Here is a 25,370-nt window from a genome sequence, read left to right on the forward strand (position 1 = left end):
GATGCAAAATGAAACAAGTCCAAATATTCTAAAAATCTGAGTAGCAACTATTCCTTTAAATAAAGAGTGAGATTTTCCTACTCATTCCATTTTCTTGTATTCAGACCCATTAACTCATATTCAAATTATCTGTTGTTTTAAAACTTTATTCAATATTAATTTTTGGTCTGCTGCAAAATTTTTAACTATGGACTTACTGTCTTTTGAAAAGTTTCTGCTTGTTTACATTTCACTGTTTGGCATAATATGTGGCTGTGAATTTATTGCAGATAGATATATTCTTCACTATGTAACAAATTCCACACCCAGCAAGATACATCTGCAAATATGATACATGCATACTGAATTCTGTAAAGGAAAGTATTTGGAATATAAATAATTTAAGGAATACAGGTAACAATCAATGAATAGCCGATTAGTCAACTGGACTTAAAATATGTCCTTCAGAGCTCTAGAGTGGACTTGCTCTCACTCCAAACATGCACATGCAACACAAGAGCACACACTATACATACAGATGCACCGTCTCAACTGTGGCAGCACTGCAGCTCAACTGGGATTTCGAGTCACGCCAAGTGAAGTGTTTGAGAGGGAAATGAGGCAGGGAGTGGGATAGAGGATTTGGAAAGGGAGCCTGATGGGTGGGAGGAGAGGCAGCAAGTGCACAGGATACTAATGTAGCACCAGCAAGCTCATTCTGACCACAGAGGAATTTGTGCACAGCGCAATGATTTGGAGAAGTGGCAGAAGTTGGCAAAGTTCTCAGTCTTGTTTATGGGCCTAGTGACAACTCTGCACCTTCACTGCCAAAAACATGGTGAATAGAAACAAAACTTCATATACACAATCACTTTGAATACTATAAGGTTATACTGGACATTAATTTTAACTATTATTGTTTTTGGGTTGGCAGCATTGTAGGTTGATGTTTATCCTTGTGCGTGTGTCGATAGTTTTTAAGTTGTTTTCCTACCTACTTTGAACTTCTCTAGTAAGTAAACATGTATTCTACACATGACAGTTAATGGCATTGTAAGTACTAGGTACAACATCTGTATAAAACAGTAAGGGCTGGTTTTTGTTTCACTTTCAATGAAATCAGGTCTGTGATTTTTCAGATTTTTTAGGTTATGCTTATAAACTTTGCTGGGTGAATAGAAACATATTAATTCAGGTGTTTCTATTCATCCCACGATAACAAAATCTAAAAAATTCTACTAGTATGCCATATTAATACTATATAATTCTCTAGTTATGTTACACACACCACTAACATATCTTTCTTGTTTCAGAGTTGCTGCTCAAATTTTTGGTTAAATTAACAAAGCATTATTGTTGACAATCGCTACAAACACAAAGACAGACCTAATTTCAAATATATCATAAAGAGATTGGAATTAACTGTCTACACAATAATTAATTACATTTAAAAACAAAAAAGTAATTTTCAAACCCACAAATCAGTGCACAGACACAAAAAAAAAAGTCTCTACTTTCCGGAAAAACTCACAAGTGACAGTACATCCATACAGCTGAGTGTCAAACTGGTTCAGTTCACCCTGCCATTCACGACCGCTATGAAGAGCTACTAGCAGCTTAGCAGCTGCAGTAGAGTGTATATACTTAACTACATAACGAATTTGTTACAAAATGTTGCTCAGTATAGGATACATCAAAGAAATGAAGTTTGTAGCTGATCAGCTACACTATGCACTAAAGAGGTAAGACTTTAGTAAAGGATTCTCTAGACAGAAGGGAGAAGGAAGTGAGAAGGTTTGTGAATAATCTCCCTGGTTGTGATTTTGTGGAATCATTTATGAGGCGACACAAAGATCAAGTAGCAGTGCGTATGTACCAAAACATAAAACGCTCCAGAGCTGGTGTTACACCAGAAACTATCAACAGTTACTTCGATGAAGTGTCAAAGGAACTGGAGAATATGCTGCTGTCTAACATAATAAATTATGAAGACACAAACCTTACAGGTGATCCAGGAAAATGAAAGGTAGTCACACGGAAGGGAACTAAATATCCCAAAAGGGTCATAAACTCCTCAAAGGCATCAATCTCTGTAATGTTTGCAGTTGCTGGAAATGGCACTATACTACCCCGCTATGTCGTGTATAAGGCTTTGCATTTATATCAAAGCTGGAGTGAAGGTGGGCCAAAATATGCAAGATACAATCGGTCAAAATCTGGCTGGTTCGATTCGTTCTGCTTCGATGATTGGGTCCTTACAGTTGCTGTCCCATCCCTGAAACAGCTGGAAGGTAACAAATTTCTCATAAGAGACAATTTATCTTCACATCTGTCCATAGAATTACTTAAGCTGTGTCAGGACAATGACATAAAATTTATATTCCTACCAGCAAATTCAACACACCTCATACAACCACTGGATGTGGCATTTTTTCAGCCTCTACTTGGCACCAAATATTGGAAGAATGGGAGCAGGAAGAAACGAGGCAACAGTTCCTAAGGATAAATTTCCTCTTCTTTTGAAAAAGTTGTGTGACTCCTTGAAGGAAAAAAACGTTATTGCAGGTTTCAGGAAATGTGGGATTGTGCCTCTAGCCCTCAATAAAGTGTTGTCAATGCTCCCAGGTACTGGTACCGGTATTCCAGTAAATGAAAACCAGGATAAGAACAATCTTGAGTACTGCACTAATGCTGTTGACAACAGTTATAAATAACTCTTCCAGAGTCTTAGACAAGACCAGACTGCTAAACAAAGGAGAAAAAGGACAAAAGTTAATGTCCAACCTGGCAAAAGTGTTAGTGTTGACGACTTTGAGGACATGGATGGGAAGAATGTAACCCCCAATTCTTCACTTTACAGTGATCCAAGCCCTTGTACATCTAAACAAGAAAAACAGAAAAAGTCTTGATTCATCATCAGAGGATGAAGATGCATACTCACTGCAGGACAGTGATGAAGACTTGATTTTGTCCCCTTCAGGTTCTTCAGATCAAGATGAAAATATTGGTATCTCCATAAGCCAAAGTGACTATATGGTGGTCAAAGTATAAGGTAAAACATCATCTTTACGATGTTATGTTTGCAAAGTTAAGTACCTTATTGACAATGGTTTTGTCGGAACATTTTTAAAAAGAGTTCCTCAAACCAAAAAGTTCACAATGAATGAAGAAGAATCTTTTGTCTCAAGAAATGATGTCATCCTAAAATTGTCCTCACTGGTTCTCAGTTCAAGTGCTTGTTTCAAAGACATGCTACGTTTTGAGGATGATCTGTCTGATTTAACAGTTTATTAATAATACAGTACCAGGCTCATGGTAAACAGCTGTGTTCTGTTTGTTCACCTTAAGTTTGAATAGATTAGCCATGTGACACAAACATTTTTGTATATTTTACTTACTTTTAAAATTAATAAACTATTATCTTTTGAAATAAATGTTTATCTGTTTATTTTATAACAGAAAAAAATATATATTCATAGCTTTTATCAACCTCTCTCTGCTTTTAAATGAAAGAATGATAATTTTATAACACTTTCTATTCACCCCTATCTGCGGGGTGATTAGAAACACGATGTTTGAATTTTTTTAAATTTATTGAAAGAAAATAATTTGATAATGATATCATAAGCTGATAAGAGCAATACAGACCTAAGTTTTGGGTACTATTTTTTGTTTAAATTTGACAAACAGTGAGCAAATTTTTCAACCAAAGTTAAAATTTGTCACTATTCACCTCGTTTCATGGTATTTATTGATTTGTTATCTTTACTTCAAAAATTATTTATTCTTTAAACTCAACACACTGCATAATAATAAAACTCTTACATGACAAACCAAACACGTTACAACACTTGTTTCTTTTTAAAAATATAAACCTTTAATCTTAAACAACTACTTTTTTTTTACAAAACAAAATTCCAGATCTCATTAAAATTTGACAGTCTTCTTTTTTTTAACATCATTAAGTGAGACAGACTTCGCGTTTTTATCATCTTCTAATGCCTCTAATGCCTTGTCAGTCAGTGTCTGCAACTTTATAATTTTTTCTTCTTTTTCTTTAATAAGATCTGGACAATCTTTCTTCAGGTGAGTAACATCTCCACAGATATGACACGCACCCCCTTTTGGATACAATCCTCTGGGATTATCTGGGCACTGCCGAGCAATATGTCCTTGCTCATTACATATAAAGCATTTAGCGTAACGAAATTCCTGTTCCCTAGTAACACGACATTCAAAGTGCTTGTGCTCTGTTGATCCACATTTGAAACAAATACCCGTTCCTACAAGATCATCTGTATCTGCCTTTCCCAGGTCTGGGCATTCTGATAGAACATGACCAGAATTCCTGCAATGAAAACAAACTTTCTTCTTCTCTCTTGCCAGTGCTTTCTCTGCCTTGCGCCTCTCCAACTTCATTGTTGCTTTAATTTCACTAGCTGGTATCCCATTTGCAATCATTTTCTTCTTCAGCTGTATTAAATTTTCTGCGTCTTCTTTTTTCACAGGGAAGCCATCAAACTTAACTATTTTTATATCCTTACCATTCACGTGTAGTACTGTTGTGTGCAGATACTTCTTTTCAAATTCACCCTTCTTTATCTTTCTATCTTCCACAGAGAAGTTATGTTTTTTCATGAATTTCTTGTTATTTTCTTGCTGCCACAATTTTTTTCTTTTCTTTTCTCTTCCTTCGTTTTGCACGTTCTCTGAAGTTACACTTGTATGACTTCCATTACCCCCCAATTGAAAATTCGGCTTGCCACCATTCAAATTGGCATCTACATTGTTGCTTCCATTATCTTTACATTTCTTTTTCTTTCTATGCTTTTCACTTGGCACCACATCAGCATCTGCACCTGGGATAATTTCACTACCTTCTTCATGGAAATTCTGTTTGACAAAATTCAAGCAGCCACTTTCTTCAGTTTTATTTTTATTTTTAGAACGTTTATGTTTCTTTTTCAACTGATGATTACTTGCTTCTGATTCACCACTTTTCTCAAGGTTAACGTTCTCCTTTCCATTCAGACCACTTCCATATTTCCTGGCAGGCTGTTCATCTTGTATGCCAGATATACTATCATGACTCCTTTTTCGCTTCTTTCCTAACTTCTTTTTCATATTATTTTCCATGGTGAACTTTGGAGATATACCACTTTCTTCACACACTGCATCTTCCGACATTTCATGTTTCTCTAACTCTATGTCATTGATATTACCCTCTTCATCATTAGTTTCTTTCTTCATTTTTTTGGGCTTCTTTGCCTTTTCAACATTACTAGTATGTGGCAAATCACCATCAGGCATAGACAACTTAATTCCTGTATACTGAGACTCATGAAATTCAGTGCTGTCTCTGTTCCTCATTTTTTTCTTTTTTTTCTGGTTGTCCCCTGTGGTTTCAGGAAAATGTTCATTTGTAAATGTCTTATTATGCTTCCTCTTCTTATTCTTTTTTTCAAGTGTATTATACTCTTCACCAGATTTCACAGTTTTATCTGCACACTCACTATCTTCCAAATCAGCCCACTTAACCTCATTTTTGTTCCAAACATCTCTATCAAAGTCTGATGATTTCCAAATCTTTTGGAAAGATGAAGCTGAATCTCCAAGTGCCTTAGAAGACTGTAGCTTGTCTGTAAGTTGCTGTTTCATTATATTCCATGATGTTGCTGCCTCTGGTAATCGCTCATTTGAAGACTTTGATCCATGGGCCCTTGCAAAGCGCGTCATTGTCTGCAAAAAAAAAAATTAATTATATTGCAGTACATTTATACATATTATGGAAAAAATGTACAGCCAAAATTACAACAGGGGTAAGACCAAAAGGATACTCATTATCCCTTTCAATGAAAAAACTTGGAGGATCAACAAAGGAAAAACATCTGGTGTTAAAGGGAACAAAATTCCTGTTCATTGCATAAGATTTGTGCAGATGACACTGCTTTAATATCTGATAGTTATAAACATATGCAGAATATACTTTCTAAAGTTTCAGCAATTATGAAAAAGTTTGAATTTAAAATAAATAGTCAAAAAGTCAAAATCGTGACAGTAACCAAGTTAGAAATGAGCACTCTTCACATAAAAAAATTAAAAAATAAAACAGAAAATGCAGATAAATTTTGTTATTTAGGCACCTCAACTACAGAGGACAACAGATGTAGCACGGAAATCAGAAAAACAATTGGAACACGTAAATGTGATCTCAATGAACAAAGACAATTACTAGTGACTACATCATTTAATTGTACTCCTATACGGCTTTGAAAGCTGAACACTGCTGAGGACAGAAAGCACTTTGAAGTGGTGGAGAATGAGATCAATGAACAGAGAAATCTCAGTAACTATCCAACAAGAAGAAAAACGAAACTTTATGAACATTTAGACATGGTAAGTTTTAAACAGACATACTGGGAGTAGAACCAAGGAGAGCCCAAGAAAGAAAATAGTCAAAGATCAACTGGAAGTAATGAAGTGCCAAAATTATCACAAAGTGAAGAAGATAGCAAAGAATAAAGAAGACTGATTACAAAACGGGACTTATCTTCAGATTATTATTATTATTATTATTATTATTAAACAATGGAAACTCCAGGTAGCAATACCAACAATGTAGGAAAAGATAGATTGCTACTTACCATGAAGACGACATGTTAAGTTGCAGACAGGCACAACTTAAAGCTACTTCATAAAGCCTTCGGCCACAGCCTTCATCAGTAAAAGAGAGACACACAATGTTCATACACACAAGCAAGCGCACATCATTCACATGTGATCACCAACCACGAACTGTATCTCGGGCCAAATATCACATGGGATGCAAGCAGCAGTCTGGAGGGGGGCGGGGAAGGGGAATGGATAGTAGTGCATGGGTGGGGAGAGAGAAAAACAGTCTGGTGGTGTGTGCAGGGACTAGAGTGCCAACAGATGCAGCATCAGGAGGTTGTGGGGCAGAGAGGTGGGGAAAAAAGGAGACGATTGGGGAAAAATGCATTGGCAGAAGGTGGTAAATAAACAGGGTGGGAGATGAGAATGGGGAAGAGACGACAGGACAGAGAGGGTAGAAACTGTTGGGTGGAGGGTGCGGGGACAGTATGTTACTGTAAGTTTTTCATCTTAGGCTGTGTATTTATTTTCTAATTGTTCATTAAGTTTTTTTCTTTATTTTTGTCTAGAACCATAATTTTTATTTTGAGTACTTATTATTTAATAATTGATTATGAAGTTTTTGTTGAATGGGAACTTTTCAATTTAAATGGTTCAATGGTTGTGATGACTTTAATTTTGGACTGAATAGCTCTTATTTTTATGTCTTTTGTTATGTATATTTTTCTTTGGTGATTTATTATAGAGAGGATTCTATAGCTGGTGAAAAAAAACTTTTATCTTATTGTTTTGATGTTTATTCTTTCAATAGGTTTTCTAATTATTAGTCCAAATTTTATTAGAATTTTATTAGGTTGAGATGCTTTGGTTTTGGTTTCTTATTGTTTAGTTATTTATTATTAAAATGTAAAGTCTTATGATGTGAGTATGTTGACTTTTTGTCTAATTGGATTGGTAATGTTTCTATTTTGATTTTAATTGCTTGAATATTAAATTTTTGTGGTCGACATTATATTTATTATTATGATTTTATCTCAAATTCTTTTAAGATAAAGCTTATCACTATATTAACTCTTTTGGCAGCTATGACTAAAAGATCTCATATTCCTTTTTCTTCTTGACTTCCTGCAGCTATGGCTGCTCCTAATGCTGTTTCTGCGTTAGTTCATTCCTCTACTCTTGTCACTGTTGGTGTTTATTTATTAATTCATTTTTGTCCAATATTAAATACTTATAACTGTGGTTGATTCTTGTCATTACCCGGCTGTATAATTATACAGCAAGTTTGGGGACTAATTTTGAGTTTGATTTCGAAAAGATGCCCTTCCAAAGCTTGTTTTTTTTCCATTTGTTGGCTCATGTTCTTTAAGGTGTTGTCATTTATATGTGCAGGTTCAATAATTCACAATTTAAAGGATTCTTGGGATATTCATTTCATGAGTTCTACTGTTATCCATTTAACTTCTGTTTGTTTTAATGTTTTTAGCATGTCTTTATGTTGTATATCTTTCTGGCTGGATTTTATTCAAAGGATTTAATTCCTGAATGGGTTTGTTTAGGATGAATAATTATTTTTTCCTTTATTTTATCTACTGGTTTAACAGCTTCTTATTATTTTTGTTTATGTTATTATTCAATGTATGGTGAGAATAATTTTTATTGAAGATTTTCTTTTAACAATTAGGGTTATTATATCTTCTTTGGGATAATTAGTTGTTGTTTGTTGTTGTTGCTGTTTTATCTTGATTGATTTTTCCTATTCCTCATATAATTGCTTTACCAATTACTGTTGTTGTTTTAGGTTCTTATTTGGGCTATCTTATTTCTCAGTTTGATTTTTCTCATAATTTATTTTCTTTAAACACACTACTTTTCGTTCGACTTGCTGTTTCTATATGACGTACACCTTTTCTTTCAACTATGTTTGTTAGATCTTTACCTCTTAAGTTGGGTTATTATTCATCAAAGTCTTTCGATTATTGTTGAGTTATTAGGTGGTCGAGGTTTATACATATTATTTACTTATTTAATTGGTTATATTCAGGGTTAATACAAGTCTAATTTTACGATTTATCTTTTAACTACAAGTTTTTGAATGTTTATTCTAGCAGTATTTTTTATATACTTAAATAGCTTATAATTAAGTGCAACACTGAAAATGTTAAGGAAATATTTTTAGATAATGTTTATAAATACAGATATTGTTACAAATGGTAATGGAATTTAACCACTAATATAAAAAGTTAGCAGCTTTCATATTAGTTTTACATTCCCTTAATAGTTCAATAATATTATTAACATTAACATGACTCATTTTGGCTTCAATTAATATAGAATAAGGGTAAAATATTTACCAACACTCTAGGTCAAAACTGACTGCAATAATTCACTTCTTATTCAATGTGAGGTTGATTGATTACATCAATACTTTTTTAATGCAACACAAATGTCATATTTAACTACAACCCATCATTCTGCTCATTGAAGAGCTCCTTATTTCATTCACAATATAACCTTCTAAAAGGGGTTAGATGAAGAATACTGTTTACACTGTTCAGATTATAATGTCTGATGTTTTTATAAAAATTACAACTGGTAGAATTAATGCAATTTTTGTTCCGACGTAAAGTCATGCGCCGGCATGCCAGTGGGAAAGAACAGAGCGGAGAGGGCTGGGAAGACAACGTCAGCCAATAGTACACTGACCAACCCCTCTCTGTGACAACAATGTACCAGCAGCAGCCTCTAGGCGAAGAGAACATAAGTGCCTCTCTCGACTGGTAGTGGCCCAGCTCTACAGAAGCATCAAGACCAGCAACCTGGATAGAAGCATCTACTGTATTACTTCACTTGCATTGGAATCGTCATATTGAAGGACATTTGATTATATTGCAAGTCGCCCCTTGCTTGCAACACATCTATGTATTTCTCAAAATTAAATATTTCATTGATTCATTTCATAATAACAGTCTTTAACATGATTTGCTTGAACTGTTGTCTAGCAATCTGGGAAGCAAGTTTCCTAGACACCTCATCTTTGACAACTAGGCAGTATATAACAATTTCTACATCAAAGATTAAAAAGGATGGTTCCAAGGACTATAACAGTTAATATAATAATAAATCTAATAAAAATTCTTTTAGGTAATATTAGGATTGATTTCCTTGATTAATTATCAAGCTTTCTGACTGGAAGTCAAATATACTATTTATACCGGAAAAATTATTATCTACCTAATTAATAAATTGAGATCCATAAGAATAGTCAAACTACACCTACAAACTGTCAGTACCATGCAGCGGCTTCAAATCCAAAGTGATGTCTTGGTGAGAACTGACTTAGCGACTGTCGAAGTAAACATGTTGTTAAGAAGATTGTTCCAAAAAATCACACGGTGCCCATGAGATCCTGTGGCAATGAAAAATGTTGAGCCATAAACTGCTTCAGTAATACTAAAGGATGCTTCTCAATATTTGTAAGCTTGAAGTAAAGTGAAATATAGTCCAAGCAGCCCAGTGAAGAATAGTCCTTGTAACACTTGAACGCAGTTATATTCCATAAGTCTGTGGTGTGTTCATGTTACTGTTATTACTAATACATGAAGAATTACTGTATTAAGAAGTGGAATTTGTATAGGGTTAAAAGACTGAATTCCTACTGGTGGTCATAGTATGCCTAATTCAATTGTTGGTGCTAGTCTTCTATTGAAGAATGCTCACACGCTCCACCCAACAGTTTCCACACCCTCTGTCCTATCAGCACCTCCCCATTCTCATCTACCACCCTGTTTATTTGCCGCTTTCTGCCAATGCATCCATCTGTCTTTCCCTGCTCCTCTCCTTTTTTGATACATTTTCCCCCGTCATCCTCCCGACAACCTCTTGACGCTGCACCCGTTAGCATTCTAGTACCCGCACACTCCACCTCACAGTGTTCATCTCTTTCGCCACCCGTACACTAATATCCCTTCCCCTTCCCTACCCCCTCCACATTGCTGCTTGTCATCCCACGTGATAGTTGCATTCCGGCCCAAGATGCTGGAGTTGGTGGTTATGTGTGCATGAGGTGTGCTTGCTTGTGTGCATGCATGGTGTGTGTCTCTTGAAGTGTGTGCAAGCTAGCATGCAGTGTATATGTGTAAGATTTAGTGCTACGCACATGTGAAAGATTCCATGCAACAACATCTCTGGAACAGCATATGATCTATGTTTATTCTTTGCTTTTCCAGCTATATTATTTATTCTGTTGTTTGTTCACACTGTCAAACGAATGTCATTTTGTGTTATGGGTTATTCCTAAAGTAATAAAATGAGTTTTGCTAACACGCAACAGTTGGTGACCCCGATGTGATCTTCGACAGTCACCGGGCATTCAATTCGAAACATGTTTGCACTCCGTAGTGTGCCAAGTCACAAAAAGTACTGTCACATCAACCACGCTGCACACTCAACTGCGCCGCACATCTTCCGCACTCCACGGCAGCTGCACCACACATCTGTAGCCTACTGATTCCTCAGTATTATTACGATGGTAGATCAAGTTCCTGCACAACTAGCAGACACACCTGCTGATGCCGTGATAAACCGTGTCATAGTAAAACCACCGCCGTTCTGGCACAATACAGTTACGTTGTGGCAGCACTCAGTGAAGAAATGGCACTGGAGTTGCTGGATATTCTATCGTCACCGCCGAGCGTGGACCGATATTTGGCGATTAAGAGCACCCTACTCATACGAGTTTTGCAGTCTGAGGCGAAAGGGCTGGAAAAAGTATTTCATATCGAAGAGCTTGGCGATTGCATGCCATAGCAGCTGCTGTGCCAATTATGTACGTCAGCAAGCAACACAATAAGTGGCGACATACTGTGAAGCATTTGGCTATCACGCCTACCTAGTGACCTGCAATAGATTCTGTGTGTGCCAGTGATCTAGATACACTAATGCAAACTGCCGATGGAATATCTGAAATGTATCCATCTGTGTGCATTGCAACAGTCAGCCCACAATGGCAGATGGACAGCAAATTTGCTGCAGTACGAGCTCAGATCACTGAACTTTCCACAAAAGTTGCTCCTCTGCGAACTCAGAACAACAGTCGCCGATCTCATCACTACCGCTCGCCTGGGAAACTCAGTCTCTCACCTTCAGTTACGAAAGTATGTTGGTACCTCCACTGATTTTGGTACGTGGCATGAAAGTTGTTATGGTTTTCGGGTGCAAAACTGCTATGCTCATTAGCGCCCTTTCTGTGGTTTAGGGAAGGGTAAAAAAACACTAAATTGGAAATCAGCAGCAATGCGAGTGAAACTCAAAAAGTGGGGAAACTAAAAAACAGAAGGAAAGCTTAGAAATCCACTATATAAGTGGGGGGGGGGGGTTTGTTTTCTCCCAAAAAGAGCTTCAAATGACTGACGTCATATCACTGATACTAATAAACTCGAGGACACGACCGGCTGAGCACGTGTCATCTGCTAAAATGGAAGATATATCAGGTGACAGCTGTAGACGGGCGCGTAACAGAGTAAAATAGGGGCACTCAAGTAAAAGGTGTTGCACCGTCCACAGTTGAGAGCAATGGGGACAAAGTGGGGGAGGATCGCCACTTACAAGATGTCGATGGCTAAAAGGCAGTGCTCTATCCGGAGACTAGTTAAAATTACCTCCTCCCGACGACGAGTTTGGGAGTAAGAGGTCCAAGCACAGGGAAGAGCTTTCACGTCCCGCAATTTATTACTGGGAAGTGTAGAGTGCAATAAAAGAGCAACACAACGACATAAAACACTCTGAAGATAGGCGAAGGGAACCATGCGAACAGCAGTCTGAAGAAGAGAGACTGCAGCCTTGGCCGCTATATCGGCTGCCTCGTTTCCACGGATACCAATGTGTCCTGGGATCCAGAGGAACGCCACAGAGATGCCCCCCAAGTGGAGCAAGTGGAGGCAGTCCTGAATCCGGTGGACCAGAGGGTGGACAGGGTAAAGAACTTGGAGACTAAGGAGAGAGCTGATCGAATCTGAGCATATAATATACTGTACCCGTTGATGGCGCCGTGTGTATTGGACAGCCTGGATAACCGCGTAAAGCTCCGCAGTAAAAACCGAACACTGGTCGGGAAGCCGAAATCAATTAGGGGTGTCACCAACAATATAGGCACTACCAACACCACATGATGTTTTTGAACTGTCAGTGTAAATAAATGTGGCATCCTTCATTTGGGAACATAGAGCAGCAAATGCCCGACGATAAATGAGAGAAGGGGTACCATCCTTGGGAAGCTGACAAAGGTCACGGAGCAGGCAGGTCTGGCGACGGAGCCAAGGTGGTGCTGTACCCCCAGTTGACGAGAAAGTTTTAGGAAAGTGGAAGGAAAGAGAATATAGCAGTTGACGGAAGCGGACTTCCGGTGGTGGTAGAGAGGAAGGGCAGCCTGCATACCCTAAATCTAAGGAGGCGTCGAAAAAAAGGTCATGGGCTAGATTAGCAGGCATGGAAGACAGATGGCTAGCTATCATGGCGACTCAGAAGTACAGCTCTCCGATTGGACAGCGGAGGGTCAGCAGCCTCAGCATAAAGGCTTTCCACAGGGCTGGTGTAAAAAGCTCCAGACACTAAATGCAGTCCATGGTGGTGGAGAGTCGAGACACCAAAGAATAGACAGCCGAGCGGAGGAGTAAACTATGCTTCCATAGTCCAATTTCGAGCACACTAAAGCGCAATGGAGGCGGAGAAGGACCACTCGGTCCGCTCCCCAGGAAGTACCATTCAGAACACTGAGGGTGTTGAGGGATCGCAGACAGCGAGTTGAAAGATAGGAAACATGGGAGGACCAGCACAGTTTTCTATCAAACATAAGACCCAAGAAACTTCCTGGCAGATTAAAACTGTGTGCCGGACCGAGACTCGAACTCATGACCTTTGCCTGTGGATCAAGCGCACACTCAGCTGCAGAGTGAAAATCTCATTCTATAAGACACAAGAATTTAGCGACATCCGCAAACAGAAGGTTGACAGGGCCTAAATGCAGGGAAGGTGGAAGAAAGTCTGTATGATGCCAAAAATTGACACAAACAGTCTTACTGGGAGAAAAGCAGAAGCCGGTTTCGATGCTCCAAGAGTGGAGGTGATCGAGACATCCTTGAAGACGTCGTTCAAGAAGGCTGGTCCATTGAGAACTGTAGTAGATCGCAAAATCGTCCACAAAGAGGGAGCCCGAGACATTGAGAAGGAGACAATCCATAATTGGATTTATGGCAATGGCAAACAGAAAAATAATTAGCACGGAGCCCAGGGGTACCCCATTTTCTTGGGATAAAGTACAGGAGAGAGTAGTGTTCACCCGCACTTCAAATGTGTGCTCTGCCATAAATTCACAAATAAAAAGGGGCAGTCGACCCCAAAAGCCCCAAGAGTACAGTGTGTGGAGGATGCCTGTTCTCCATCAGGTGTCGTATGCTCTCTCCAGATCAAAAAATATTGCTACAGTTTGGCGTTTCCTGAGAAAATTGTTCATGACATAAGTGGAGAGAGCAACAAGATGGTCAACTGCAGAACGATGCTTTCAGAAACCGCACTGGGTAGGTGTTAAAAGGCTTTGGGATTCCAGCCACCAGGCTAGACAGCAATTCACCATACACTCCAAAACATTACATACACTACTCGTGACAGAAATGGGGCGATAGCTAGATGGGATATGTTTGTCCTTTCCAGGTTTTGGAACAGGAATGACGATAGCTTCCTGCCATCTTCTGGGAAAAGTATTGTCGGTCCAAATTCGATCATAAAGGCAAAGGGGGTAGTGCAGACTATGGTATGATAAATGCAGCAACATTTGGATGTGGATACCATCCAGTCCTGGGCAGAAGAGCGAGAAGAAGAGAGTGTGTGTTGGAGTTCCCGCATGGAGAAAACAGTATTATAGCTTTTGCTATTTTGAGAGGAGAAAGCAAGAGGTCGCACTTCTGCTGAACGTTCTTCGAGAGAAAGGCTGCCGGGTAATTTGAAGAGCTCAAAATCTCAGCAAAGTGTACCCAATGAGTTAGAAATTGTGTCAGGGTCCACTAAGGTATCATGCGCGACAGTGAGCCCAGAGATCGGGGAGAAACTAGGCGCGCCAGATAAACGTCAAATTTGACTCCAAACTTCTGAGGACGGAGTGAAGGTGTTAAAAGAGCTAGTAAAGAAGTCCTAGCTTGCCTTCTTGCTATCACGGATGACGCGACGGCATCGCGCACACAGCTGCTTATAGCAGATACAGTTGGCCAAAGTAGGATGGTGGTGGAAAACACGAAGAGCGCATCATCGCTAATGTATTGCACACCTCGTTCCACCAAGGAACAGGGGAGGGTGTGGGGGGGGGGGGGAGGGGTGCGCGCCAGGGCAAATCAGAGATGCGAGGTATTGAACGTTCCGCAACTGTAAGAATAACTTCTGTAATATGAGTGACCTGATCATCAACCCTAGGAAAGTGACGGTCATTGACTGTCGCTAGAGACGAAAAAAGTGTCAAATCGGCTTCGGCTAACTTCCAGTGGCTCGAGTGCATAGATGGCAGTTGTGGCTGCAATCAAGGAGACATGGAAAATGGTCACTCGAGTGTGTATCAGCAAGAGCAAACCATTCAAAGCACCGAGCTAGCTGAACAGTACCAACCGAAAGGTCCAAATGAGAGAAATTTGTCAAGGAGGCAGACTAAAATGTAGGATCCCCAGTGTTGAGGCAAAAAAGATTCGCTTGGAGGAAGACATCCATCAATAGGGAACCTCGCGGATAAGAACGCGGAGATCCCCAAAGCGGGTGGTGGGCACTGAAGTCCCCAACCACCAAATAGGGGGGTGGGAGATGACCAAGGAGCTGAAGGACATCAGCTCTTGCCATTGGTGTGGATGATGGAATGTATATAGTACAAAGAGAGAAGGTGTATCCAGAAAGGGAAAGATGGACAGCAACAGCTTGGAAGGAACTGTTTAAGGGGATTGGGTGATAATGGACAGTATCATGGAGAAGAATCGTAAGTCCCCCATGTGCTGGAGTGCCACCAACAGAGGGGAGATCAACCGGACTGACTCAAAATGAGGGAAAACAAAGCGATCGTGGGGACACAGCTTTAAGGGTGGACAGAAAAGGGAAGAATCTTACCACGGTTGCTCTCAACTCAACAACTGCTGAGAGCCGGCAGCCGACAGCGTGGAACAGCATTCAGCCAAAGGCAGAAGATCCTGATCCATAGGTTTTCAGGAGCAGCTCCTGCCACTAGCGATTGGCCAGTTGATAGGCCGCCAGCAGTGCGTCTTGGCGACACAGAAGACGGCCGAGGGCGGTTACTGCCAGGTGGCGTTGTAGATGAGACACGCTATGGCGGAGAAGGAGAGGAACTGGGTTCCTTATGAGCCTTCTTGGAAATAGACGTTGAGATGAAGGAGAAATCGATGGTTGTGAGGTCAGGGTACGTAAAAAATCTTCACGAGTAAGCTCTTTTTTTGAAGCCTGGGTGTCTGATTTTGGGGCTTGAATTTAGCAGAAGCCAATGAAGGGTGAGCCGTAGAGTGAGCAGGTGATAGTGGGGAGGTTGAACAGGCGATCTTTGCGCTAGCCGATCTGACGACCGTTGCGCTAAAGGTGAGATCACAAGTCTGTGTGGCTGCCTCCCTAGTAGGCCGAGGAGATGCAAGGACAGCACTATATTTACCTGCTGGAGGCACAGTGGGCTTTCGACTGGAGAATAACTTATGAGCAGCAAATGTAGACACCTTTTCCTTCACTCTGATTTCCTGAATAAGCCATTCATCTTTGAAAATGGGGCAATCTCAAGAGGAAGCAGCATGATAACCCATACAGTTGATGCAACGAGGGGATGGAGGTGGACAAGCACCCTCATGGGCATCCTTGCCACACGTAATACATTTGGCCGGATTGGAACACAACTGGCTGGTGTGATTGAATCGCTGACACCAATAGCAATGCGTAGGATTGGGGATGTAAGGGTGAACTGAAATTACCTCATAGCCCGTTTTTATTTTCGGTGGAAGTTAAAACACTGTCAAATGTCAAGAAGATAGAATGGGTTAGAACCAAGTCCTTGTCAACCCTTTTCATGACTCGAACAGCTGTTATGCCCTGGTCAGACAGGTAGTTTTCAATTTCCTCATTGGACAATGTGTCGAGGGTGTGTGTATAAAGCACCCCGCGTGATGAATTTAAAGTGTGGTGCACTTCCACCCAGACAGGGAAGGTGTGTAGCAGTGACATTCGCAGCAATTTTTGTGCCTGGAGGGCACTGACTGTTTATAACAACAAGGTGCCATTTCCTAATCGGGAACAAGACTTTACAGGACCTGCAATTGCGTCAACACCTTTCTGAATAATGAAAGAGTTGACTGTGGAGAAGTCTTGACCTTCGTCCAACCAAGAAACAACAAAGAACTGTGGCAATGATGGAAGAAATGTCCGTGGCTGAGACTCATTTAACTTTTGCTTGTGAGCAGACATTGTAGATGATGAGGAAACCATTGTGAAAGTATCCCCCATGATTACCGGTGTCTCCGATGGCATGCTCCTTCCTTGTTGGCGCCCTATCTGAGGACACTCCCACCTTAGGTGATTGTTCACACCTCCCGAGAAATGGACAGAGGGACCAATCGGCACGTTCGGAAGGTATCAGCTCGGGTAATCGCCCCTCCCTGGGTCTGGCCATTACCAGGGGGTACGTACGGTCCTACATGTCCACCCATAGCGGGGAATTACGCGTTACCCCGTCACCGGCAATGTGTGGGACAGCTTTCAGACACGCACAGGGAGGAAAAAAAAAAACAGAAAGGGAGGAACACAGAAAAGGAAAGGAAAGGAGAAAGGTCTCAAATGCCGCAGTGGAGAAGAGGGTAAAGAGAAGAGGCAAGGAAAAGAGAAGGACAAAGGAAGGACAGAGACTTTCCAGCATAGAAAGCGAAGAAGAGAGACTGTCTAACAACTACAAGCATCCGTCTCCGGACGTAGGCACAAAACAATCTCCCAGAGGGGGAGAAGGGGAAGGGAAGAGGCAGAGGTGGGGGGGGGGGGGGAGGATGGGGGATGGGGAAGGATGTGGAAAAGGAAGGTATGCAACCCGGAAAGGAAAGAGGGCCGCACTAGCTCGGGGTTCTGTGCTTGCCACGCACATATCCACAAAAGAGTTGTGGCCACCCTGGGGGAGGGGGGGCATGAAAGTGCAGCCCACCTTGTGAGCAGCGAAATGCAACAGGAACTTAGTGATGATGGCCACTGACACTCCGAATGGCAGCCGTCAATTGTTTATCACAAACCACGGTACGAAATTACAGTTCCTAGTACCAACATTCGTATGCGTGATGATTACCACCTCTTTACATCCAATGGTTCTACAATAGCTATATATTGCCGTACCAAATTAGTGTTAAACCTAAGCCTATGATGCATGCTTGAGTGGCAGTTTGTCGTGGCAGACGTCACTCATCCAGACGTCATTCATCCTATTCTGGGGGCAGATTTTCTATCTTTTATGGACATGGGCCTGACCTCCGGCATCAACGCCTACTGGAACTAGTACTAACTTAGCTAGCAGAGGACTACTGGAAATTCTCCATTTATCGAACTTTTGAAGCAGTTTCCCAAGATCACATGTCAAGTTCCCATGCTAGCTCCCGTGCTGCACTCCACAGTGCACTACATTTTGACCACGCCTGGACCACCTGTTCATGCTCGACCACGTCGTTTAACACTACAGAAATTGAAAGTGGTTAAACAGGAATTCGCATCCATGCTCGCGCTCGGGATCTATCGTCTATCATGTGATACTGAAAAAGAACAACGGGTGGCATCCTTGTGAAGACTATTGACAGCTACAGGCAAGAACAATTCCAGTCCGGTACCCTATACCACACATCGAGGATTTCACATCCAATGTCTATGGTAAGAGCATATTCTCTATGCTGTACCTCGTCAGAGCTTTTTACCAGAGACCTGTGGCACCAGACGATGTTCCTAAGACAGCTGTAAGCACACCTTTCAGGTTGTTCAAGTTCACTCGCATGACCTCGGGCTATGTAACGCTGCTCAGACATTTCAAAGATTTACAGATGAGACCACATGTGACTTGGATTATTGCTATGCATACATAGACAACGTTTTGCGGGTTAGCAAAACTCTTTTTATTACTTTAGGAATAACCCGTAACACTCTCTTCTACTGAAGAAGGATGCGGCTGAAAGCTTGATGTACAGGGTGACAATTATTGGACTATATGGGGGAAAAAAACAACAACAACATACATTAAGTTACAAACTACGGCATGCACACACTTTATTTGATATATAAATGTCACTACAGATATTCGGATGTAGGTTCTGACATGTTTGATATGCCTGCCATCATTGGTAATTATGTGGCACAGACAAATAACGAAATTCTGGCTGACCCACTGAAGTGGCGAAATATTGATGCTATCGATGACTTCCTGAATGGCTGTTTTCAGCTCAGAAATGGTTTGGGACTTATTGCTGTACATCTTGTCTTTAATATAGCCCCACAAAAAGAAGTCACAAATATTCAGATCTGGAGAATATGGCGGCCAAATGAGGCCCATGCCAGTGGCTAACGGGCACACCAGAACCAGAATGTGTTCCCCAAAGTGCTCCTCCGGGACATGAAACACTATCCTGCTTCAATGTAGTCAAGCTCCGTCTTGCACGAACCACATCTTGTCAAAATCAAGTCACTTTGGATAATGGTGAAGAAATCACCTTCCAAAACCTTCATGTACTCTTAAGTAGGCACCATGCCATCAAGGAATATTGCACCAATTATTCCCTGACTGGAGACTGCACACCTCACAGTCACCTGTTCAGGGTTGCAGATTCTCAGTCCCCCAAATCCACCAATTTCTGCTTATTGATGAACCCATTCAAATGGAAGTGGGCTTCGTCGCTAAAACAAACCATGTTCACATCAAAGTCCTGTTTGTCAATTCTGTGGACAACAGTGTTGGCAAAACACAACCACTGTTCCATGGCCCTGGGGCTTAATGGCTGACTGGTTTGAATTTTGTATGGGAAGAGAAGCAGGTCTGCACCAACAATTTGCCACAGTGTCTACCAGTTGATTCCCACCTTTCGTGCAGCTCATTTGATCGATTTCCTGGGGATGGATTGAAACACAGTGCATGTCTTCTAGATGTTTTCAAGTGTTTTCATCCATTTTGGATGACCGACATTGCCAACACTGTCATCAAGAACACTACCCGTTCTCTCAAACTTGCAAATCAAATTCTTAATTGTTAGCACACTTGTACCGGTTGTCTTCAGCTTGAACTTGATCATAAACTTCCTTTGAGCTGCAGCTGGGCTGTTACAGCTCGCATAGTAGCCCATCACAAGCGCTATCACTGTGACACTTTCAAGTGCAAATGGCCGACAAAAACAAGGCACAAGTGCATACTAATTCCCATCATTCCCCGCAGCCAACCATGCAGTTTGTATGGCCTAATGCAAACTGTTTTATTTCATATAGTTCAATAATTGTCACCCTGTAAGTGTGTCTTAATTGTACCTGTCTCCAAATTAATGTGTCTTCTTTATGACAAGTTATTATTATTATTATTATTATTATTATTATTACCAAATAGAAGTACATTTGTGACTAGTTAAAAAGAAATAAAGAGCTGAGTAACCTATGAGAAAAAGACCAAAGTAATAACACAGAAATTGAAAACGAAAAAGTCAAATGGCACAGCATGTACAAAGTGGTGTTAAGATTACATTGTACACACAATAGTAGAAATAACTTGTCTATGATCTACATTTCTTTCCCCTGAATTTAACTGATTGTGCATCTGATTTTACCTGAGTCTCTCATGACATGAACATGTGACATAAAAGACGAGTTTATAGAATAAATCTGGTACTACAGTGCACAGAACCAACTGGAACACACGACTGCATTACCTGAAGGTTGGTTTACACATGTAGAATCCGTCTATGATCTACATTTCTTTCCCCTGAATTTAACTGATTGTGCATCTGATTTTACCCGAGTCTCTCATGACGTGAACATGTGACATAAAAGACGAGTTTATAGAATAAATCTGGTACTACAGTGCACAGAACCAACTGGAACACACGACTGCATTACCTGAAGGTTGGTTTACACATGTAGAATCCAATATTTTCAGAACTTTGAAAAGTTAAATTGAAGAGAAAAACAAAAATACATACTTTGAATGAGTAATTAATATTTGAATATTATAAAAACATGAACAGTTTTCATTCAAAGCTTGGAAAACAGCTAAAATGAATCAGCGTCCAAGGAATAGGTGAAATATCTTTGGCTTCCCTCTGACAACCATGCCTCCATCCTTGCTACCCTCCCTGTTTTCCTTTCCCTTGAGCTTCATAACCTGGGTTGTGAGTAACTGAATCCACTTTCCCTTCTTCTCTTTCTTTCCCCTCTCTCCTCCCTGATGAAGGAACAAAGTTCTGAAAGCTAGGAACATAAATTTTCTGTTCTGTTTTGTGTATCTATCGGCTGTACTGAGCTGAGGTAAGTACTGGCCAGCCCCTCTATCTCTTTGTTAGTATTTGTTTCACATCTTTATATGAGATTTTCCATTAATCAAATAGGTGAAATACTGTTTTAAGTGCCCTATACAGGTATCTGAAGCATAAGGAGACAGAAATGAAGAGTGAATCTAGTCAAGTAAAACAGCAATCAACCACATAAGTACTGACCAGTATCATATTTCCATTCTTGACAAAAACTACAATACCAACTGATTCTTCAAGCTTTTCCAGTGGGTCTGTTGATTACAAAGCTCTAGAATCTATTGCTGGATTATGTTGTGGCCATTCCATAATATTTCCTCAAGGCTCGACATTTGCAGACAGTTACTGCTGGGAAGTAGCATTTGTCAGGGTTCACACTGCAATGATCTTATGGAGACCATGTCTGGAAACCACATATGTACGGCTGACAAGTGTAGTATGTCCATACATCCCTAATAGAAATGTAGGTGTGCTATTCCTGGCTGGGAGTCAAACAAAAATCGGTAGCTATATGGTCCTTGTCAAAAATAAAACTGGAAATGGAATCTTTGTCTTGACATAAATCAAGCCATATCCTGTACTGGTTCGCCCAGGTATGTATGACGACTATGTTCATCACTTCACTCATGCACTGTGCCATATATGAAACACTATATTTAAAAAAGTTTAGCAAGACTGTAAAGGTAGTTGGTGCCCCTGAATAACCACTGTCATCAGATGCTGAAGTGTGTCCAGCATATTGTAATTGTATCAGAAGCAAAGCATGCTCTCTTAATCAGAGTGTACCAAACACCATCAGGCCCTGCATGGTGGTCGCAACATGTAACTTCCAAATATAAATTAGTGTGCATTGACTAAAGTCAAATTAAATTTATTCTGCAGTAACTTTGTGTCAATATTTTATAGTTGCTTTCCTAGATTAAGTAAGCCATGGGTAACTATGGGAATTAAAATCTCACGTAATATGAAAAGGGAAATTTATACAAAGATCCCAAGTCAAGATATGACATTACTTTAAATTCTACAAAAAATGCTGCACTATTATAAGGAAAGTCATAAAAATGCCAAGAAGTATGTACATCCTCAGAGAAATTAATAATGCAGATCATGAGTTTAAAACTATATGAGGTAATGTCAAACAGGAGACAGGACAGCCAGTCAATGTACAAGATACAATAACAAACTAAATGATAATGCTGTGATTGATAATACACAAGTTACAAGTACTTTTAACAATCACTTTGTAAATAGGATTGTAAGTTTCAGTTGAAGCAATAGAAACATATTAAAAAGTCATTCCACAAAAATTTAAGCAAATAGAACAGCACCAACATTCTTCATTGAAATTAATAGGATTATATAAAAATTCTGGGAAACAAAAGCTCTTGTTGCGTAGATGGAATTTCAAACAGAATTCTGAAAACTTGTTCCAACATAATGACCAATGTCCTTCATGGTATATGTAACGCATCATTGGCCAGGGAATTTTCCAGACAGATTAAAATATGCAATTGTTACACCTCTTTGAACAAGCCATAACAAGAAAGAATTCAACAATTACTGCCAGATTTCCATACTGATCTCTTTTTCCAAAATGTCTGAAAAAGTAATGTACTCAAGAGTAGTCTCACATTTAAGTAAAAACAATTTACTTAGTGTATCACAGTTTGGTCTGTGCACAGGTTGCTCAACTGAGAATGCTATTCATACATTTTCTCAAAAAATAAATAATGTGATAATTAATGTCAACACTAGTCATGTACACATATCCTGTAAACTGATACACTCCACGTCATTTTGGTAAAAGAACTGTTCAAATGACTTACGGAGCATGTGACTAACTAGCACTACACGCTGTGACCTAGCATTTCCTTTGTAAGAAAACAGTCAGGAAGGATATAATGGAAGGCATACTATGTACAGCCTGGAACCCTGTGGTTTCTGTGATCAGACTGCAAAACGAAAACAAGAATCTCTAACAAAAGCCAATGGCGACATACTCTGGAGTACCCCTATGGTCACCAATTTTGATTTTTCTGTTGGACACAGCAAACTTCCGCAGCAGCACTGGTGACCCTGCCCATAAGCAGAAAGCTGCACCTCAGTTCCTGGTAAGGGACTCAGGATACGCAACCATCATGCATATGGATGCAACTTGGTCAAACATACACGAATTCCATATGTCATATCCATAAGACCGTCACTGTGTGAACATCCAACAGTTGCTACTTTAAGATGTCCAATAGTTACCTCAATGAAATATAGAGCAATTTACACAATGTGATACAGCAATAGTTTGAAATCTGAGAACTGAATATTCATAGTGATATCATAATTTAAAATTTAATACTAAAAACTGATACTGTACATTGTTTCCTGTTAAAATGTATTTAAGCTCTTGACTATGATTACAGAGAAAATACCTTTATTTTCATAGGCCAAATATCCAAACTGTCATTATGCAATGAACTGCAAACACTGAGCAGCGAAAATTGAAAATTTTAAAGAATACCTAATAGTTCGTATGACACACACACACACACACACACAAAACAGTGAGAAATACTTACTTTTCTAAGAATAAAAGTCAGTATCTACCTGTATTCATCATCATCATCATCATCATCATCATCATCATTTAAGACTGACTATGCCTTTCAGCGTTCAGTCTGGAGCATAGTCCCCCTTACAAAAATCCTCCATGATCCCCTATTCAGTGCTAACATTGGTGCCTCTTCTGATGTTAAGCCTATTACTTCAAAATCATTCTTAACCGAATCCAGGTACCTTCTCCTTGGTCTATCCTCTACTGCTGAACCCATGAGTCTCTTGGGTAACCTTGTTTCTCCCATGCATATAACATGACCCCACCATCTAAGCCTGTTCGCCCTGACTGCTACATCTATAGAGTTCATTCCCAGTTTTTCTTTAATTTCCTCATTGTTGACACACTCCTGCCATTGTTCCCATCTACTAGTACCTGCAATCATCCTAGCTACTTTCATATCCGTAACCTCAACCTTATTGATAAGGTAACCTGAATCCACCCAGCTTTCGCTCCCATACAACAAAGTTGGTCGAAAGATTGAACGGTGCACAGGTAACTTAAGTCTTGGTGCTCACTTCCTCCTTGCAGAAGAGAGTAGATCGTAGCTGTGAGCTCACTGCATTAGCTTTGCTACACCTCGCTTCCAGTTCTTTCACTATGTTGCCATCCTGTGAGAATATGCATCCTAAGTACTTGAAACCGTCCACCTGTTCTAACTCTGTTCCTCCTATTTGGCACTCAATCCGTTTATATCTCTTTCCCACTGACATTACTGTATTTCAATTTTTATTTCTGATTCATATTTTGAAGCAAAATCTCCATCATCAGTGGTTCCAAGATTCACATGAGGCTTTCTGTCATCACATGGTGAAACAACCACACCTGAGGTGTGTGACATTTTTAAATAAACATGGAAGCATTTGACTGCTAGTTACAGTAACCTTCAGCAGTACAAAATACCTTCATATTGCGAGAATCTATCTGCTCGTAGCCCACGGCCAAATTCCTCCATATTGTTTGGCTTTCATTGCACTTATATTGTCAACTATGAAAGTCAACATCCTATTTGACCAAATACATAAACATAAAGTAGTTCTTCTCTATATAGATTCTCCATTTATATCTATAAACTGGAACAACTATTAAACAAATATCTTTGCTCACATAGGATGTTTACTTTCAATGTTTTTGTACTTATAACTGTTTATGATATATGTGCAACTTACAGGAATGTCGCCATAGACCACAAGTGAAGCATATTCTCAAAAAATGTAGTTTGTTTTTACTAGCAATTTTATGTTTTTTATATGACAACTTTACACATGTCAGGCATGACTGCTTCACCTGGTCATGACAGAAAGCCACATATGAATTTTGAAAACCATTTCAACATATGAAAACCTGCAAAACCAGAACACAGGAAGTCAACAAACTTACATTTATAAAAAATATATAACATCAGAGTTTCTTAAAGCAATTTTGGGATGATGGGGAACATAAATCAGGATTGGTAGACAAACTGGGAATCCACTTCTCCTGGATGAATGCAATGTCTTAAACATCCCAGTTTATTACTCCTTTCCTTCTTTGTTCCATTTGTACATTGAAACCGAGGGAATCATGTACCTTAGTTTATGGCCTAACCTCCCTCATATATGTTCAAATAAAATAATGAAAGCAGCAGA

General features: G+C 39.8%; 1 protein-coding gene across 1 annotated transcript in view; it reads right to left on the reverse strand.

Annotated features, from left to right (window-relative positions):
- Window positions 1-3,636: 3,636 nt before the first annotated feature.
- The window catches only part of LOC126161964 (uncharacterized), a 35,396-nt gene continuing 13,662 nt past the window's right edge, over window positions 3,637-25,370 (reverse strand). Inside the window, exon 2 of the mRNA XM_049918148.1 lies at window positions 3,637-5,718. Within this exon, the coding sequence (XP_049774105.1) occupies window positions 3,907-5,715 (1,809 nt within the window). The 5' untranslated portion in view covers window positions 5,716-5,718 and the 3' untranslated portion in view covers window positions 3,637-3,906. The remainder of the gene's footprint in view (window positions 5,719-25,370) is intronic.

Source organism: Schistocerca cancellata, chromosome 2 (genome assembly GCF_023864275.1).
Source record: "Schistocerca cancellata isolate TAMUIC-IGC-003103 chromosome 2, iqSchCanc2.1, whole genome shotgun sequence".
NCBI classification, from domain to species: domain Eukaryota; kingdom Metazoa; phylum Arthropoda; class Insecta; order Orthoptera; family Acrididae; genus Schistocerca; species Schistocerca cancellata.